Raw genomic sequence first — 19,810 nt, forward strand, 5'->3', positions numbered from 1 at the left:
GTTAATAATAATGTATTGGCTCATTAATTATAACAAATGTATTATAATATTTAATGCAAGTTGTTAATAATAAAGGAAATTCATGGGGGGAAGTTATGGGCATTTCATGTACTTTCCATTCAATTTTTCTATAAAACTAAAACTGCTCTAAAACCCAATGATTGCTACAGTGCTAAATTAAATGGTCAATTCTCATTTCTCATCTTACTTGACTTAGTATTTGGTGCAGCTGATCAGTCCTTCAGTCCTTCCCCCTTGAATCACCTGTTTTATTTGGTGTGATGGTCGGCATGTGTGCCCTCAAATTTACATGTGAAGCTTAATCGCCAACATGATGGTATTAAGAGGTGGGGCCTTAAGGAAGTGACTAGGTCAAAAGGAATCTGCCCTCATTAATGGGATTAAGAACCTTATAAAAGGCCCGAAGAGAACTAGCAAGGGTCGTTTTTGCCCTTCCCCCTTCTGCTATGTGAGGACTCAGAAAAAGGTGCCAGCTTGGGAGCAGAGTAGAGGGTTTATCAGGCACTGACTCGGCCAGCATCCTGATTTTGGACTCTTCTGCTTCCAGAACTATGAGAAATAACTTACTGTTCTTTATAAATCACCGAGTCTAGGGTATTTTGTTGTAGCAGCACAAAGGGACTAAGATGCTCGGCTTCCAGGACATCCCCCTCTCCTAGTTCTCATCCTACTTCATTAGCCTTCCCTTCTTCAGTCTCTCTTGCTGGTTTCTCTCCATATCCTCAATTTTAGATGTTGGAAGAGTTCATGGTCAATCTTCAGATCTCTTTTCTTCCTTGTCTACCTGCATTTTTATGGGGATCTCACCTCCATCTCATGTCTTTAAATACAATCTAAACACTGGTCGATCTCAAATTTCACTATATAGCTTCGCCTCCCAATTTCAGATTTATACTGTGTATATACAATTGCCTACTTGATATTTTCACTTAGATGTGTAACTACATTGATCATATCCAAAACTGAATTCCTGATCTCCCACCTCCCCACCTTATATAATGGTTGCTTCTCCTCTTGGTAAATGAAACCCCCCAACATATGTTTGCTCAGGTCAAAAACTTTAGAGTTTCCTTCGACCCCCCTTTCTCCCATATTCCACATCCAGTCTGTCAGTAAGTACTGACAGCTGCACTGTCAAAATATATTCAGCTTTTTAGCATCTCTTACCATTCTCATTCTTTGGTCCAGGTCACTATCTGTTACCCGGATTACTGCAGTAGCTCCCCCTGCTCCCTAGTTAGGTTCTGCTGCTTCCACTACAAGTCTGTTTTCAGTACAGAATGATTCTTTACAAATCCAAGCCAGATTATATCATTTCTTTACTGAAAACTCTCCAGTGACTTCATCTCTTACCCAGAGTCAAAGTCAAAGTCATTACAGTGCCCTTTAAAAAAAAAAAAAGACATCAAAATTTCTCATTAGAAATCTTATCTTCTCTAAGGGTAGTATATTTAAAAACATGGACTTCTGAGTCAGACTTTTGGGTTTTTGTCACAAATCCTGGACATTTGTGTGAATCAGGATAAGTTAACATTTTGTGCCTCAGTTTTCACATCCATAAAATGACATACCTAGGTACACCTATCCCATGTTGTTATAATAGGGTTCAAATAAAATAACATGTGTAAATCACCTAGCCCAGTACCTGGCACTTAGTAAACCTTTAGTGAATAGTAGTTTTTATGACTCTTATTAAGATGTAAGAGAAATTTTTCAAAAAATGGAGGAAGACTTGCAACAGAAACAACTGAATACATTTTGCTAAGTGAAACTAAAATAGCTGTTCAGCTCTTTTGTATAAATGGCATTTCTTTGGGAAATGATCCAAAACTTGAAGGCCATTTGCTTTGTCCCTGTCCTCCAGAGGCTTTCATGGGACTGGCCACATTTGCTTCACATTCTCTACATCTTCACAGAACAGTCACACTTGAAAGCCCTCATACTGAAATTAACATCTCTACTTCTCACATTCTCCAACTTTAATGCATTCCAGACTCTGGGTTCAGATTCCATAGATTATCCTCATTCAGTATACATGTTAAAAATTCAGCCATCCCTTTTTGCGGGGAAAATGCTTCCTGAGTGCTGTCAGACCAGCTTTCTAAATGGGTTGACTTACAAACAAGGCTGCCCGTGCTTTAAAAAAGCAAGAACAATGGTCTCTACTTCTGCGTCATGACACCTCCTAGTAGCTTGCTGTCAGACACACTTTGTGTAAATTCCCAATTAAACAAAGTAATCAGACACCCAGTCTGCAAATGCCAAAATGTGTAGAAGTCTTTGAGCTGTGCAGGGGCCCTGAGGAAGCCCACGCCTGCATAGGGGCATTTGGCTCCACGCTTTACAGAAGCAGCCAGTGGAATGGAGCCTCTCCTATTCAGCATTTGCTCCCCCATAATTTTATACTTGCTTTCCAGGGTCCACTTATATTTAAAGGTCTCTCTTACCTCCCACAGCAACTTATTCTGATTTGGGCTGGGTTGAGCTGGGCTGGGCACACATTCATTTATTCATTCATTAAACCCCACAGGGCTCAATAAATACTTGTTAACTCACACTGTTTCTCTGCTGCTTTAGAACTACTCTCCAGTTTTGTTATTTAAATGAAATTTTACCTTTTCTTCCCAGGGCTGCTGTAAATTTCTTGAGTACTTGGGTTTCTACCTCTTTTCTATCTCCCGCAGTTCCACACTTGATTTTTTCTTCCTTCAGTCTATGTTTTTATTATTAAGCTCTGAAAACTGCTCTGGAAAAATGGGTTCGAACCCTAGGAGTTGGGTAAAATTTTCTCCTTGACTTTTTATTTTGCATTGGAGTTGTGTTGTTAGGAGAAAATAGCATGCAAAACCCAGCAATTACTAAGCCATTTCCCACTGTAGTACAATTTCAAATAAGATCCTAACAAAGTCTAGGCTGAGAATTAGAAACTTACTCATAAACAGTTGTCCATCCATTTTCGTTACTTTTGGTAGCCAGAAGTCCTGTGTTTCCTGGATAGGTCATCAAGGCCAGATTATAGCCTTGAGCTGACACTCTTTTAAGGACTCCATTGCTGCTTATGGTCAGCCAGTACACCTGCCCTCCAGGTACCACAAGCCAAAGGGGCATCCCGCCTGCGTCACGGCGAATGTGTACCGAATTGCCATTGCTGCTGGTAATTGCGCCCAAGTCACCTTCAGCATTGTAGGTAAAATTATACACAAAGTCCCTCGTTATCAAGTTCAGGGTGTGCAGGTGGGTTCCGTTGACAGTGAACTGGTATAGTTCCTGATCGGCAGGTGAGGCAATCTCATAAAGGTTCATGTCATTCAGGTGGGCTTGGTTCCTGCTGATGGTACGAATTCGAACATTCCCAAGGTCTGCCACATAGAGGGTTCCATCAGGAGACACTGCTAAGGAGGAAGGGGCTTTCATCTTTGCATCTTTGGCATAGCCACCATCACCTGTGGGAGAAAGATTCTGATTTTAATAGTTGGTATCCCAAGCATTTGAATATGAATATAACACACACAGAAAGCTCTGTACATCAATAATCATTTTAAAGGAAACAATCAGTGAACCAACATTCTCCTTATGCCCCATTGACAAATGTGAAACCTATTATTCAGAAGATTGTAATTCTTGAGTCAGTGCCACTGAAGATGAACAGTAAGATGTAATTATCTCAGTTACACCAATTTTGTGAAATCCTCAATCCTGCTGTTCAGAATCTATTGTATTGCAAGATACAAGAACAGCAAATAATGATAGCCATATAAAATTTGGCTGGAAATTCATGAGACTTATGCTTGTCAATGCTTTAAGATCTGTTTCAGGACTTTCCAGTCCGACCATGTCCAGAGGCCCTTTGTTCTGTTAATTCCCATTTTTACACTGTCAAAGTACACTAAGTCTTTAAGTTTGACAATGATTCAGAACATCAGATTTGATAACTGGGATAAACATTAGAATTGCCTTGAATGAAAGATACAAATTAACAAAATATAAAACAAACTGTCCAGGAAATCAGTGGAAATACTGATCAAAAGTCATATTGACCAAATTGCTCATTCCTGATGCCTCTGGCCTAAGAAAAGGCAAAGGTTAAGCGGACCATTCGGGCCTGGCTGAGCAGTTTAATAGGGCTGCATGTAGCGTGGATGGATTTCCACATCCCAGCAATAAATGTATCTGCTGACATTTACAGGGCTGTTTGCTATTTGGAACATCTACTCCATGTTTTTGGGAATAGGCTTTTTTTCCCCCTTCTCTTTTTTTCAATGAGAAGTAAAGGGCACTATTGGTTAGGAAAAAGTTTTGGATTTTTAAAAACAATGCATGTAGCAGACTGATGTCCTGAGAACCCCTCCATTGAGAAATTTAATTTTGCCCATTTATCTGCAAAGCTGTCTGCTCTTAGTTCCTTAGAGTCTCCAATAGCACATGCTTTTATTCAGAAAATCAGTCACTTAGGGGGAAGTTTTTTTTTTTTCTTAGTTAAATCAGTAAATGTGGATTTTTTCCTCTAGATTTCCTTTCTCTTAAGTACAAATAATATGAGGATCTTACACTTGTGTAGTGGTCTTAAATTTTATGAATCTAAACAACTTTATTATACTAGATTTTCCTCTGAACAGCAAGGTGATATCTCTATTAAGCAAATGAGGTAAGTGAGTCGCGAAGAGGTTTTGTGTCTTTTCTAAGGTCACGGAGTAAGTCCGCTGTCAGAACAGGTGGGTGGTCTGACTCCCTACCCATTGCTTTCCTCCGCTGGCTCATACCAATATAGCAACATTTACAAGTAACACTCTTGATCTTCCTTTTGACTCTTCTGATACATGTTTTTCTTCTGAAAACAGAGAGGGGGAGCTGGTGAATTGCTAAAAAGGTCATACCTGAAAAACAGTCACAGTTGGGATCAATTTTGCAGTCACAGTCCGTGGGGGCCCCAGCAATGATGGAGATTTCCCCATTGGTGGTCACTTGCTGAATGCGGTTTACTTTCCTCTCGTCTGTTTCAGCTATGAAGAGCAGCCCGCTGTGGGAGACGCTGATGGCCCTAGCCGACTCTAGAGTGGAATGAATTGCTACTTTGCTGACCAAGAAATGATCGATTCCTGGCACCTGGCAATGAATAGGGCGCCCTGCAATGATCCGAACACGCCTGTTCTCAGAAATTTGCAGCACAATGTTGTTATCTAAGACATACAATGAATTGTCCATGGGATTGACTGCAAGGTCTGTTGGCCACTCTAATCGCACCTGCAAAAAAGAACAGAACACACACCATTAGGTTACTATGTCTTTCCAGGGCCAGTTTTACTTTGAAAGGAAAATTGGCTTATTGTTTCTCCCCATCTTACGAAGATCTGCAACGCTGGTAATATCCGGCAAAATTGGGGGGAGAGGGGTGAATGGTTAATCCCATGTTGTGGTAAACACACGTACCATTCATGCCATTTCTAATATAACGTAATTTTTAAAAATAATTCCAGAAGGATCCTCTAGAGCAGCAGTTTTCGGAGTGTGGTCTCTAAACCAGCAGCAACAGCACTACCCGGGAACTTGTTAGATAATGAAAATTCTCAGGTCCTATCCTAGACCTACTGAATCAGAAACCTTAGGGGTGGGAACGCAGCCATTTTAATAAGCCATCCAGGTTATTCGGAGGAACAATGCCTCAGGATTGCTATGATGCACGGGTTTCTCTCCCTGTCCCGCAGATGCCTAGAAGAGCAAAGTCATAGAGGCTCTGAACAACAGAATGCTGAAGAAGGCAGATTTTAACTCAGCAACCTCTTGGGACAGGACCTGCCATAGGATAGCATTCATCTCCTGGAACTCAAGAATGGTCTATCAGCTGTTGATTTGAAATTCTAGGGCATGGGTGTCTAACCTGCAGCCCATGGGCCACATGCTGATTTTGTGAGGATATTTTTCACTTATCTGTGGTGCCAGATATCACAGAAAGTATGCACGGACCTTTTTTTTTGTTAATCAGCTTTTGTTAGTGTTTGTGTACTTAATGTGTGGCCCAAGACAACTCTTATTTTTCTAATATGTGGCAGAAAAAAATAAAGGTTGGACACTCTTATTCAAGGACGTAGTGTGCTGCTCACTTAGCCTGACCTGATTCCACTCCATGTGCCCCTTTCCTCAGCAAAGGAAAAGCTTAGTTTGTTCTTTCATTGAATGTCTGCTGAGTAACTTTCTCTGGGCCAAGCCTTGTGCTAGGCTCTGGGGATTCAAAAATGATCATGATATAGCTTTTGCCCTCAAATGACTTATGGTCTGGCAGAGCCCTTAAGCAGTTACTCTCCATGTTATGAGGATAGGAAAGCACTTTACCAGGACTGGAAGGAAGGAGGCAAGATATCCTCAGAGAGAAGGTGGTACCTAAGTGGGGTCTGAAATGACCACTAGGATAGGAATGGGGTGGAAACTGAGGAGTGGCCAGAGTGGAGCGTGGTCTGAGCCCAAGAGGGAAGCATGGATGAAAGTCAAGAGGTTAGATACACATGGCTCATCCAGGTTATGACAGATAATTTGGTAAAGCTAATATAGGCTAAGTGTGTGGGAGTGCTGAGTGATGAGGGCAGGTGTTGTGGACTGAATTGTGTACTCCCCAAATTCATATGTTGAAGCCCTACCCTTCCCAGTGTGACTGTTTCTGAAGACAGGTCTGAAGACAGGTCTTCAAAGAGGTAATTAAGATGAAATGAAATCATAAGGGTGGGACTCTAATCCAACAGGACTGGTGTCTCTACAATAAGAGAAAGGGACACCAGGAAAGCACAGAGGGATGACTATATGAAGACATAAGTTGAAGGCAGCTATCTACAAGTTGAAGGGATAGGCCTCAGGAGAAACCAAACCCACTAACACCTTGATCTTAGACTTCTAGCCTCCACAAGTGTGAGAAAATCAACTTCTACTATTTAAGCTACCCAGTCTTTGGTATTATTCATGGCAGCCCTAGAAGACTAATACATCAGGTGCTATGATTTGTAATCCCCAAATTTCATGTCTTGGAAACTTGATCCCCAAATTCATATGTTGATGGCATTTGGAGGTGATGCTATATCCATGATCTCAAACCTTTGTCACTTCTTTGTGCTAAGAACATTAAAAATCCACTCTTTTAGATATTTGAAAATACAGAAAAAATTGTTGTTTATTATAGTCACCCTATAGTCTATGGAATACTAGAACTTATTCCACCTATCCAGCTGTACTTTTGTATGTGTTAACTGACCCCTGGCCATCCCTTCCCAACTTCCCAATCTCCAATCTCTTATAACCACTATCCTACTGTCTACTTCTATGAGATCAACTCTTTTGGCTTTTGCACGAGAACAGTATTTATCTTTCTGTGCCTGACATATTTGACTTAACATAGCTTCACATAGTGTTCTCTAAGCTCATTCGTGTTGCCAGCAATGATAGAATTTTGTTTCTTTTGATTGCTAAATATTATTCCACTGTGTATACATACCATATTTTCTTTATCCATTCATCTGTTGATGGACATGTAGGTTGATTTCACGTCTTGGCTACTGTAAATAGTGCTACAATAAATATGGGAGTGCAGCTATGTGTTTGACATACTCTTTCCTTTGGATATATACTCAATAGTGGGATTCTATTTTTAACTTTGTGAGGAACCTGCATATTGTTTTCCATAATGGCTGTACTAATTTACATTCCCACCAACAGTGTGTAAGAGTTCCCCTTTGTCTGCATTTTCACCAGCCTGTGCTATTTTTTGGTCTTTTTTTTTTTTTTTTCAATAGTAGCATTCTAACTGGGGTGAGTCTAACTGGGGTCAGAGGATATCTCATTGTGGCTTTGATTTGCATTTTCCTGTTTGAAAGATAATTAGGATTAGATAAGGTGGGGGCCGCCATGATAGGACTGGTGGCTTTATAAGAAGAAGACGACAAATTTCAGCTGGTATGTTCTTGCCCTCTTGCCATGTGATGCCTTTTTGAGACATGGCAAGAAGGCATTCACCAGATACCAGCACCCTGCTCTTGGACTTCCTGGCCTCCAGAACTGTGAACTAAATAAACAACTTAAAAAGAAATAAATTACCCAGCCTGTGATATTGTTATAGCACAAAAAACAGACTAAGACACCAGGTAATAGAGAGAAGCATATGTCTAGTTTTATTCTGATGGATGTGGGAAGCCACTGAAGTGCTTTAAATAGGGGAATGAGATAGTCATATTTGGGTTCTAGACAGATCACCATGGCTGTTGCTGAGACCATATTAGAGGAGGCACCAGGTGAGAGACAGTAGTGCCTGAACTGGTATAGGAACAGAGGGCATGGAGAGAAGCAGGTGGATTTGAGACATGTTAAGGAGTTGAGAGCAAAAGGATTGGGGTGTGTGTGTGCGGTGTGCCTTGTGCCAAGTGATGTGTGAGGGACACACAGGCCAACCAAACATGGCTTCACTTTAGTTCTTTTCTAGAAACAGGAGTTGGCTCAATGCCTATCCTGACATCTCCTACTTATCCCTGGGCATTTCTCAGAGAACTGTGTTCTACTCTACTCCCACTGCTCACTTATTCTCTACTTATTTTTCTTCTCTTAGGCTTAATAAAGGCACTAAGAGAATAAGAGGCATTAATAATACAACATGTCCCATTTGTGGCCCAAGTAGTAACAGTAATGTAGACACTCTTCTTTTTCACTTTGAGTGAAAACCCAAGGAACTATTTTATTTCTCTCCTGGAATCTGAAAGTCTGAAAAAAAATTATGAGCTGTCCTTACCTTCTGAGGCCCACTACTTCCCTGGCTGGAAGAGGCCTGACCTGCAGTCAGTACTGAGGTGGGTAAAATCCAGTTTGAGATAAGGTCCTCCCTCGAATTGTGTCTCATAAGGAAGAGTAACTGGTGATGCTAAAAAGAGGATGAACCTCCTCTACTGCACCGTGTGGGGCTCTTTGCCCCCATCTTTGAGTGTCTCTCCCGGATACACAGTGACCTCATTCTGTCCCCGTGATTCTGTGTGCCCTCCACCTCTACCTCCATATAAGCTGGCCTTCTCTGGTTAGTGCCAGATGCCTCTGGGCAGTTAGGAATTTGAGTGCTAATGGGGTATAAAGCCGAGCTTGTGTTATGCATGTTCTACAGAGCCTTTTTGACTGAGGCCATTGGATAAACATTAAACGCCAGCCTTAATGGCTCCCAGAGCACTTTGTGGTGATGTGTTCCTCAGCACGTCTGTCTGAGGCCTTTGCATGTCAGTGCCCTGCCACTGAGAAGGAGAGCGAACGCCTGCTGCTTCGGAGGGTGCCGACTCCTCCTCCGCTACGTGCCCCCACCTTGGACCTTTATATCCGCAGTACACTATCATGCCTGTACAGAAGCTGTCTGTGTGCACTGGTCCTCTGGAGCATGGTCCCCCAGGAAATTAGCTGGGGCTGGCTGAGGAAGAGGAAATGAATTTATTTCAGTGCAACACTCCTAGTTTGATCGAGCCTGAAGTCAGTGACCCAGAAAAAACAAACCTGGCAGAAATGACGTTCTAATTATCCCCACTCTGGGAGCCGAGGCCAGGGCAGAGGCCGGGGACAGCGCACACCTGGCAGAAGCCAGAGAAGGAGCACGTTTCAGACTCTGTTCTCAGCTATCAAGGCTGCGTCGGAGATAAAGTCCGGTCGTTGGAAAATAAGCTGTGAAATTCTCCAACTCGCCCAACCTGATTTAAGCCATTACTATTGGTGTCATGTTTATTAGATTTAATACCGCCTCGAAAATACACCAGCTATTTTGTCTGTTTGTTTTCTTTTCCAGCAAATAAGTAACCCCTTGGCAGATTCTTGTGACTAAAGTGGCCTTTGTGCTTCTGAGACACTTTCTCTAACAACTACACAGAATCCTTTTAATTCCCATTTGATTTGGCTGGGCAGCCTGTCTATGAAATTTGCTCAGATGGAAGATGTGTGGCTACTTAGTAGCTGAGGGTCAGCCTTCTCAGAAGCTGGACCTCTTCACCTCTCCTAGGTTGTCAGTTCCTTTTATCTCCTTCTCATGCTAGATACTCCCTTTTCCAGGTAATTTTTTCAAGGACCTCATGTCTTACACCCACCCAATAGAAACGCTGTATTTACTACCAAGGCATTTCCATACGACACAGACTAACACAGGAAATGGAGTCTTTGGGCTGATTCTGGCAGTTAGAATGAGCATCTATTAGTTGGCAGAGAGTCTCCAGAATTACATGCTACTGACGTGGGGCTAAGGCTGACCCTCAGGAGCTGTGGGCATTTGTTCAAGTGGTTTCTGGGGGAAAAGAAACACTTCCTTTTGGGAGTGGGGGCAGAAAGAGATTGAAGAGCTGCGGTAAAGCTCTGTAAACTCTGGCTAGTGACCTGGCCTTCAGGCGAACCATTTGGCCTAATTCGTGGTGGTTGCCCCACCTTGTAAAAATACATTAATTTGTTTGAAATGTCAAATTGTATTTAAGCTAAACTAGCATTAAAGGTCAGTGGTGTAGCTGCCAGCTGGTGGAATGTGCCCATCTCCCACCAACCTTCCCTCAGAAATAACCCTGAGCAGAAAGAAGCTCTTGGTGGGGATGTCAAGCCTTGACAGCACTATGTCTTCTGCTGCTAATTGAGCACTTGCCTCGGAGGGAGTTGACTCTCAGGTTAACCAGTCCCACGGTTGGTTTAAAGATCTAGCTAATTTTGACCTAAGTAGCAATTTATAAAGCAGCAGCTCCTATATGGAAAAAGCCACATGTAAAAGCAATATCTAAATATGAGCCCTTGATTAGACTAAACTAGAAATTCCTTCATTATGTATAAGCCTAATCCCACACTGTAAGTATAAGCTATCATTTATATACTTGGGCTCCCTCTAACACTTTGAATTCTGGTTCCCTCCTAGTTCCCTTTCAATTGTTTCCTAGACTTTAGGTGTCTACATACCACCTTGATGAATTTTGCCTCATCTCTACGCAATTGTATCATTCCTGGCTTACCATTTTTCTTTAAATTGACCTTCTCCCTTCCTTTGAGCTGGCCCTAATCAATAACAATATAAAATTATAGGCACACTCACGTGGTCCATTAATAAAAGTAACTACTGTTTATTACATGCCTCTTGGGTGTAAGTTACTTCATATGGATTATTACTTGATATACTCAGAGCAATTACTTGAGAAAAAGCTAATATCCTCCCTTTCAGATATCTGCTCTTGGCCCCTGTGCCATCAGATTCAGAAGAGTGGATGTGTTTCTTAACTCTGCCTTCACCAAGTCTGGCCTCCTCTTTACCTCTTTTGAGCCAACTTAGTTGTTGCTCTCTTTGGCTGAGCAGGTCAAAGCTTATTAGGAGTTGAGTGATTTGTTTTTCTCTTTGTCACCTGTTGCCTTCCAGTCCAATGCTTTGCGAGTGCCTACTGTGTGCCAGGCACTGTTATAAAAGTGAATAGATATCCTTCCTCGATTAGCTTGCCATTAAGTGGGGGGAAGGCAAATATAGAAATTGGTCATTTATCATAATGTGGTTAAGTGCCACGATAGATGTATGTCTAGGGGGACATGGGAACACAGAGGAGTTTGGGGCAAGATTCCTAGAAGAGAATTGTAAACTTAATCTTGAAGGTTAAAGCAAAGGGTTTGAGAAGAGGCAAGGTGAAAAGAGCGATCTCAACAGAGGGAAAGGAATGAACAAAACCATAAAACATGAAATCCTATAGGAATAGAGGAACTAACTATGACCTGAGATTTCTTAGGCATAAAATAGTGTCGGTGGTGGTAGTAAATGGAGTTTGAATGTTTGCCGGGGACTAAGTCCAGGTCTCTGCACTGGGGCACTGAGATAGTGCCAACTCTGTGCATTACAGATGGTTAGCACAATCCCTGGCCTTTTAGTCGCTAGATGCCAGTAGCACCTTGCCCCAGTCATGACAAGCAAAAAATGTCTCCAGGTATTGCCAAATGTCCCCTGTGGGGAAAAACTGTCCCTTGTTGAAAACCACTAAATTAAAATCAGGGAGGGTGGTATATGCTAGTAACTTTAGACTTGTTGAGGAGTCAATGAAGGTCTTTAAAGCAGAGCGCTAACATGGTTAGATTAGTATTTTAGAAGGATTACTTAGGCTGCAGTTTGGGGGGGGGCAGGATGGAGGGAGAGCAGACTAGATGCAGGAGACCCAATCTGGAGGCTGGCCATTACCCAGCACATTCCTCCAGAAACATATCCATCCATCCAATCATCTGACATCGTGGTGCCTGGAATCTGGATCATTGCTTCTCGTCCTTTTTTTGATTTACAGATCTGTTTGAGGATCTGATGAAAGCTATGTGCTCTCTCCCTAGAAAACAACTCAGATATAGTAGAATGAAGTGCTTAGACCGGAGCTCCGGCTCTAGAGTTAAAACTTCCTGGGTCAAATATTCTGTCTGTGTCCTCGACTATCTCTGTGACTTTGAAGCAAATCATGCAACCTATCTGGGCTTTAGCTTCTTCATCTAGTATTGAATATAGTCATAATATCTTCTCAAAAATATGTTATAGCAAATAGATGAAAAAACCTATGTAAACCACCTACAGAGTCTCTGGAAAGTCACCCCTAAGGTTGCCAAACAAGGAAAATAGGAAATGGCAGCTAAATGTACCTTTATTTACAAAATAGTCATTACAAAGTTTTACAAAGAGGTGGCCAACATGGGAAGAATATTTTGTAAAATTTTGTAACAAATGTTTTGTAAATAGAGATACACTTTGTGCAGTGCTTGGTACATGGAACAAGTGCTGTAAATGCTAGTTATTTCTGAAAATTATGGACTATGCCTGAATTTCCTCTGGTCCCTGATTATTGTAATGTTCTCTTTTTTGGCTATCTCATGAACTCTCATGTTTTTCCAAGATTTCTCTTGATTCTACCTCACCAGTCATGTCTTCCTTGTTTACTTATTCCATTTTTTGAGATTTTTTCTAAGCGATATGTCCGCCAAAAAATAGTTGGCTTATATTGGGATATATTATCTCACATACATCTGTTAACGAATTTCATGGCTAATATTTTAGCTTATTACTTGGATTCCCTACTGTTATTTGTAATAGTATTCTAGGTACAATTCCAAGTACAGAATATGCTACTTTAATTGGTTTCCTTTCTCTTGCCAATAAATATCTACTGATCCCATTTTACGCACCGTACTAGGCACTAAGGAGCCAGCTTTAATCATCACAGCCTGGCCTGCTCACCACCTACAGTTTACAGTCTTTTGCTGACTTCATTTCTTTTATTTTCTAGTACATACAAGGGGCTGTTAGTAGCATAGAGCAAAAAATGATCTTTGATCCACTCTATTCATTTTCAGAAGTTAACTTTCGTGGATGAGACTCAAAAACATCATAATGGTTATTGTATTTTACAATTTTCCACAAAATGCTACTAATTTTTTCCCCAAAGTTCAGCTGCGCTGAAGCAACCACTTGTTTCCCAAAAGGTCTTGCCTCCCCGTTTCAAAGATGACATTTCTAATCTCCCTCCTTTACTGCATTTGAATCCTTGTGGTTCCTTTAAAAAATGACTCTGTTTGGTTTTGATCTCTGAAGCCTCTTCAGTAGGAATTTCCAGGAAGTGTATGATTATCTCTTCTGTAGTATGCCAGCCCTGGGGAAGACACAGCGACGGGACTGAGTGCCCTCTGCCAGGTGTTCTGCCAGCTCTGCGTTAGATTTCCCTATGCTTCTAAAAGCTGACAACTCCAGATTGTTAGCGTCACTTTTTGTCAGTTTTCAAATGGCCTTCTCATTTCTTGACACTGATACTGTCTGAGCTTCAGATTTATAAAAGGAGGAAAAAGCCATCTGGAGAAAGTTTGGTGTTTTGCACTTGGAAATCATGATGACACCTTTGAGAGTGATGGTTCTTATTGATCTTGCTCTTAAAAAGTGGAAATTATTAAAAGATGAAATACATCAAGATTACATGGCCTTGTCAACGGGCAAATTATTTCCCATTATCTCAGATCCACATTCTTGTGTCTCTCTACATAACGGCTGGAGAGTTTAAAGAACCTTTCAACCTTTGGTCAAATGCATTGGCAGGGTCTGTCTCTCCATGGCTTCCCAATCAGAATAACTGACATTTAAGTTTCATTATTAGTTGCAAATGAATAGCTGGGATCAATCTAATCAGCAGTTACAATCGGACTGATTTTTAGTACTGCAGAGGTTATAGATTAGATTGTATCTAATGCAGATGTTCCCCTAAACAATTTGCAAGTAGAGGAAACAAAGCAAAGTAAAGCAAAACCAAACCAACCCCCTAAAATAGTCCTGTTATATTTCATTTTCTAATAATTTCCACTTTTTACAAGCAAGGTTGAGGGCCATCACTCTTTTAGGTGTCATTATGCTGTTGAATTATGGAAGACCAAACTTTCTGTAGATGGCTTTTCACTTGTTTTTTTTTTTTTTTTTATAAATTTGAGGAAGCTCATGCAATCAATATCAAGGTCAAAATAAAATGCTGAATTTGTGGTTTCTAAAAATCCTGTGTCAGAGGCTGCTGGTTCTAGGCCTACTTCATCATCCATTCAGTCTCTCCTCATTGGTCTTCCACCCCCAATTTTCTATCTGGGTACATTGCTGTACAGAGTAGAAGACATTCCAGCCTTACTTGTAATTATCTGTAGGCATGTGATAAAAGTTCCAGGCAATAATATGTAAGAAGAAGTGGAAGCACCCATGCTTTTAAAGAGATACTTTAAAAGGTTGCTTACGGAGAGCTGACCCCACTGGAAGAAGCCTATTTTTGCTTTCCCTTCTATTCTGCAATATGAATGTGCTAGTGATTTAGCAGATACCTTGGACTGGGAAGTAGCCTTGAAAATGAAAATTATGTGTTAGGATGGCAGGGCAGAAATACAGAAACTTGGGACCCAGATGGCATCTTGGAGCTGCTGAACCATAAATCTAGTATGGCTACTATCTTGCTTGCACCACTTGTTATGTTCGGGTTTCTGGTTATCAATTACTCTTGGTTAAACCTAAACATGATGAGGACAATGCCCTCTCAGGCTTTGGTCTTGACTGGACCTACTTACTGCACCATTACAGTCACACTGGTCTAACACATTTCTAGTTTTATATCTCTGGATAAATAACATGTGATTACAAAATTAAATTAAAGTAAACTAATATCTGAAAGCAACTGACACACGTGGCCAGTCCACTAGGGCAGTCCTTTATTAAGAGGATGAGGGTAACTGTTCAAACTTAGTGATTAACCTCAAGCATTCTTGAATACCTAGGAGTCCATCTTTGTTCACTTCAAGATGCTTTTCCAATTCCATGACTCACTGACCTGGATCCACTGCTTCTCCATTATACTAAAATATTTATTTGCCTCCCTATGTTCTCTATCAGATCTATGAATTTTGAAGGGCAAGGATGAGGACTCATTCGTTTTTGTATTCTCAGTATCTGGTATTATAGGTAGCAAATGTTTGTTGAATGAAAACATTAGCGCTTCATTGTCTATAAAACTGTCAGTCAAAAGATGCATTTAAAAAATAATAACATGCAAATAGGCTCTAAGAAAAACTATTTTTCATCAACATGTTTGAGTCAGTAAATCTGGGTTTTCAGAGACCCTCTGATGTAAGTGGAAGTTGCCATTTTTCTTCAATTTTAAGAAGTGCATTTCCCACTCCCTCATATTTCAATGTTTCTGAAGTGAAAAGCTATCTTATAATCAATGTGTATATTCCATAGTGCATTTCTCCCCACTATTCAAAGTTATCAAACTGATGCTATGTATTACAGTCCTAGTGTCTTACAATTTAGGAAATACAGCTTATCCGTTCTGGTTCAGGGACTCTGGGGGGGTCCCTGAGATGCTTTAAGAAGGTCTGTGAGCTCAAAACTATTTTTCTAATAACCTAACACAATGTGCCTTTTGTCCTTTATCATTGGTGTACAGCAGAATTTTCCTGAGATTACCTCTAGTGTATCTTTAGTTTTTAAAAATTTCATACTTTTGATTTCTAATAAGGTAAATATTGATATGATTAAAACCTGTACAAAGAGTAGCTCTTTAGGATCTCTGAAACCAAAAAGCTTGAGAATGGTTATCCAAGAAGAAAGAAACAATGGAAGGAGACATTCTATTGTAGAATGGTTTCATTGAATCTCATTGAAAACAAAATAAAACATGTATCCCTTAAGAGGTGGTGCTTGGGGCCATGTGCCCTGTCCAAAAGCATACTAATGGAGTGGCTGGAAATCTTCACTTCCTCTAGAGGCCCGAGGCCTGATGGGTACCATAAAAGTTTGTTCTTACAGGCTGCCTTGGAACAATCAGCACGTACACACTCTCTATGAGTCTGCTGTGTAATTGCCACTACCTCATCTTAATAACAGGCATAATTGCTCTGAGTTTCCGTCAACCCTTTCTTGCATCTCCTCTCCGAAGCCTCAATTTTGGAAATGGCACTTGTGAATACACAGAATGTTTAACCACTTCCAGTTTTCAATTTACAGTCAAAGTCATCTATCAGCAGGAGATGAAGGCCCAGTGTGAAAACTACAGAATGTCCTTCAGACTCCACAGCTAATTTGTTTGTAAATTTGATTGTTATTGTAAGAAGAACATATTGTACATGATGCTACTTACGTGATGCTACTTGCCAATTTACTATCTTTGTATCTTGGATTTTATCACTACAACCAAAGAACTTAACCCTCTCAGCCCTTCTGGGGATGGCAAGAGAAATAGAAAAAGCTTACTGTTCTTTCTTTTGAGTCTCTAATTTAATTTTACACGTATTTATTAAATCACTGCTGTATAACCAGCACTGGGGGGGTATACATACAGAAGGAGAGGCAACTAGAGAACAGTTCAAAGTAATACGAAATCAAATTTGAGGATGCATGATGAGGACATACTTTCTGAGATCATTTAGTGTAAGGAGAGAACCTCTGTGGGTCTTCATGCAGTAGGAGGTGGGACTCTGAGAATCAAGGCTTTGCTTATACAGGAGTTATAGATTTAGAAAGAAGCTCCTGGAATCATTCTGCAATTTCCGTCTGCTAAGAAGTTGCAGAAACTTGTCTGTTGCAGGTTGTTAATATTACAGTATTGGCTTGACAGGATAGACCGAGCTTCCAATTCCCTTTGGCACCCAAAGCAATTTATAGGGCAGAAGTATGACTATACCACTTTTATGAAATGGTCTGATTTCATTGATCAGCCACTCTGAGATTATGTTTTCATTTCTGTAGCTACCACTACTCCTTCTTTCCATTACAATATTTCAGGAAGAAACTATTAAAAAATTTCACCACGGAGTTGTGAAGATATAAGTGGGCAGGGCTCTGAATGGGAAGAGAAACATCACAACTCATGATTGCTCTATTCAAAAGTTCATTTCAAGTTAGACTAGAATTCCACAGATTGGGTCTTTCGTCTTAACTCTGTAATGTTTCCAAATGATAAGGACACTAATAAGAGCAGATGGCCAAATGAACATTTAGAGGGAAGATTAAACTGGTTGTATTTTCATTAGGCCTCCTGTGTGCTTCCGGGTTTTGACCACCACTTCCCTGTGTCTAATACAAAACTGCACATACTCAACAGATGGCCCAGCTTAAGCCTCATGCTTCCAGAACTCTGTGGAGACTGGCCACCTGACCACTTACTATGAGTACAGAATCATTTAAGGAAGCAATCAGGCCACAGAATTGAGCCTGAACAAAAGCAAAAAAAATAGTGATGAATATTGAGTACCCAAGCTTCAATAAGAGGGGAATAAAAATCATCCTTATAAACACATTAAGCATCTCTGTCTGAGGTCTCCCAATAATAGCTTCTTATGGATTCAGTAATGATGAAATCCTCTGTGGCATACAGTCCACTCTAATTAATGTTTCATCCAAACTGTAAGCATATCTGAGTGACTCCAGCAGCAACAATGACATGAAAATCTAACACCTCATTGCACAGTGTGCTAGTTATTAAGCTATTGTCTCACAGCTCCCAACTCACCCTGTTAAAGTTGCTGCTTTGTGATGCTGGGGTTGGGACTCTGAATTCTACATTTTACTATTACCAGCTAGATTTCTGATGAGTCCTGAAAGTATGGAAAATAAACAGATTCTGGGAGGCCAGAGGAGGGAGAAAAGACTGCTTCTTCCTGCTCGCTTTCTGTCTCTGTCAGCATCTCCCCAACAGGAGCCTTTCACCCTGGCAGCAGCGGCTGGCTATATGTTCCAGCCTCTTTATACTCTAACAATCAGTATGATTATGCCCCCTCTGAGGTACCGGAAGCACCCAGCTAGCGTTCTCTTCACAGAGAGCTACTCCCACCTCTGTGGAGCAAATCCTCCAAACTTTCTAGGTTCTGACAACCCCGACCTCTTCCCTCTGGTTCCTCAGCCTGAGAGGTGGTGGCTGCTTCTTGCATGTATTATCTCTTGGTTTTCTGTCTACTTTCAAGCACCTATGCAGTCCATTCCCAATATTAAATCCTCTCTGTTAAAACAACTAATACAGTTTTTCTGGTTTTCTGACTAGATCTTGACTAATCGTCACAGCACTAACCCATGTATACGGTGATTAAGGAAGAGCAATACACTATTGTAGGCCAGTGGTAACAGAAAACTAGTAAAGGTGAATAAGAATCAGCAAGGACTATTTTGGCCCCAGAGAACTTATTAGTCAACAGCTTCTTTGATATATGAGGTTGGTCAATTAACGTTGAAAACTCATCTTAGAAAAAGTGCTACATGTGAGCACTCATGCACTCACATTTATTGGCCTAAGCACTTAAGAATATAGGCACACAAGTTGCTATGAAAGTGCTGAAATCCACTGTGCTTGGATGTTATGAAGTTGGTTGTGATTGACTTTAACAAAAAATTCTCTGATTCTCTGGAAATGCTGATGTCATTATTCTCTAGAACTTCTCATTCCCGTGATTGTTGACAATGACTTTGTGGCGGGTTATGTGACTCTCCCATGTCTTTTGGAGACACAATTGTGTACCAAGTGGTTCATGAGTCTGCCCCATGACATTTCCTATGTGCTCAGAATTTATTTATTAGTCATGCAAGGAGCATTTACTACTCAATTTCTTTTTTTTGGCCAGGGCCAGGTTTGAACCCACTACCTCCGGTATATGGGGCTGACGCCCCACTCCTTGAGCCACAGGTGTGCCCTAATTTCTTTTATAGTCCTTCTTACTAGTTTCCCTGTCAGATATTGGTAATGCTCCTTTAGAACTCTCTTCTCCTTGATTTAGAGTTGGAAATGTATTTTGAGGTAGACCAGATGAACCCTCTTATGTGTCTCGAGAGCAACACCTCCAACAGCAGGTGTAGCCTGTAAATGTTTTATATGTCCTAATGTTTACTTTACCAAGTACACTAACTTTTGCATGAAAAGATGGCATTCCTGCTGACAGCCAAAGGAAATTTATCTTCTCTGAGTTGTATTTTTCAAATGATAAAGATAAATTGCTACTGATTCATGCAATTTCTCCTCCCATGGTGAATAGAGAATAGGGCTATGTTTAAAGGTACAGTATAGTCTGAAATTTAGTCAGGGCAACTGGTTCACGTCGGGATTTAGTCCAGGATGTTGGCCTTAAAACCTCTAGACTCTCTTCTCAGACCATCACGGAATAAAAGTCGAACTCAGTAACAACAGGAATGTGCAGTCTTGTACAAAAACATGGAAGCTAAACAACCTTATGCTGAATGATAGATGGGTCAAAGATGAGATCAAGAAGGAAATTACCAAATTTTTAGAACATAATAACAATGAAGATACAA

General features: G+C 40.8%; 1 protein-coding gene across 3 annotated transcripts in view; it reads right to left on the reverse strand.

Moving 5' to 3' along the window:
- TENM1 (teneurin transmembrane protein 1) overlaps positions 1-19,810 on the reverse strand; it is a 596,275-nt gene that overhangs the window by 37,527 nt on the left and 538,938 nt on the right. For all 3 annotated transcript variants that reach the window (XM_012812797.1, XM_003801898.2, XM_003801899.2), the window contains 2 exons: positions 4,896-5,262; positions 2,954-3,464 (listed from right to left, as the gene is read on the reverse strand). In XM_012812797.1, coding sequence (XP_012668251.1) covers positions 2,954-3,464; positions 4,896-5,262 — 878 coding nt within the window. The remainder of the gene's footprint in view (positions 1-2,953; positions 3,465-4,895; positions 5,263-19,810) is intronic.

This window comes from Otolemur garnettii, unplaced genomic scaffold, assembly GCF_000181295.1.
Source record: "Otolemur garnettii isolate 467f Iridium unplaced genomic scaffold, OtoGar3 scaffold00224, whole genome shotgun sequence".
Lineage (NCBI taxonomy): Eukaryota > Metazoa > Chordata > Mammalia > Primates > Galagidae > Otolemur > Otolemur garnettii.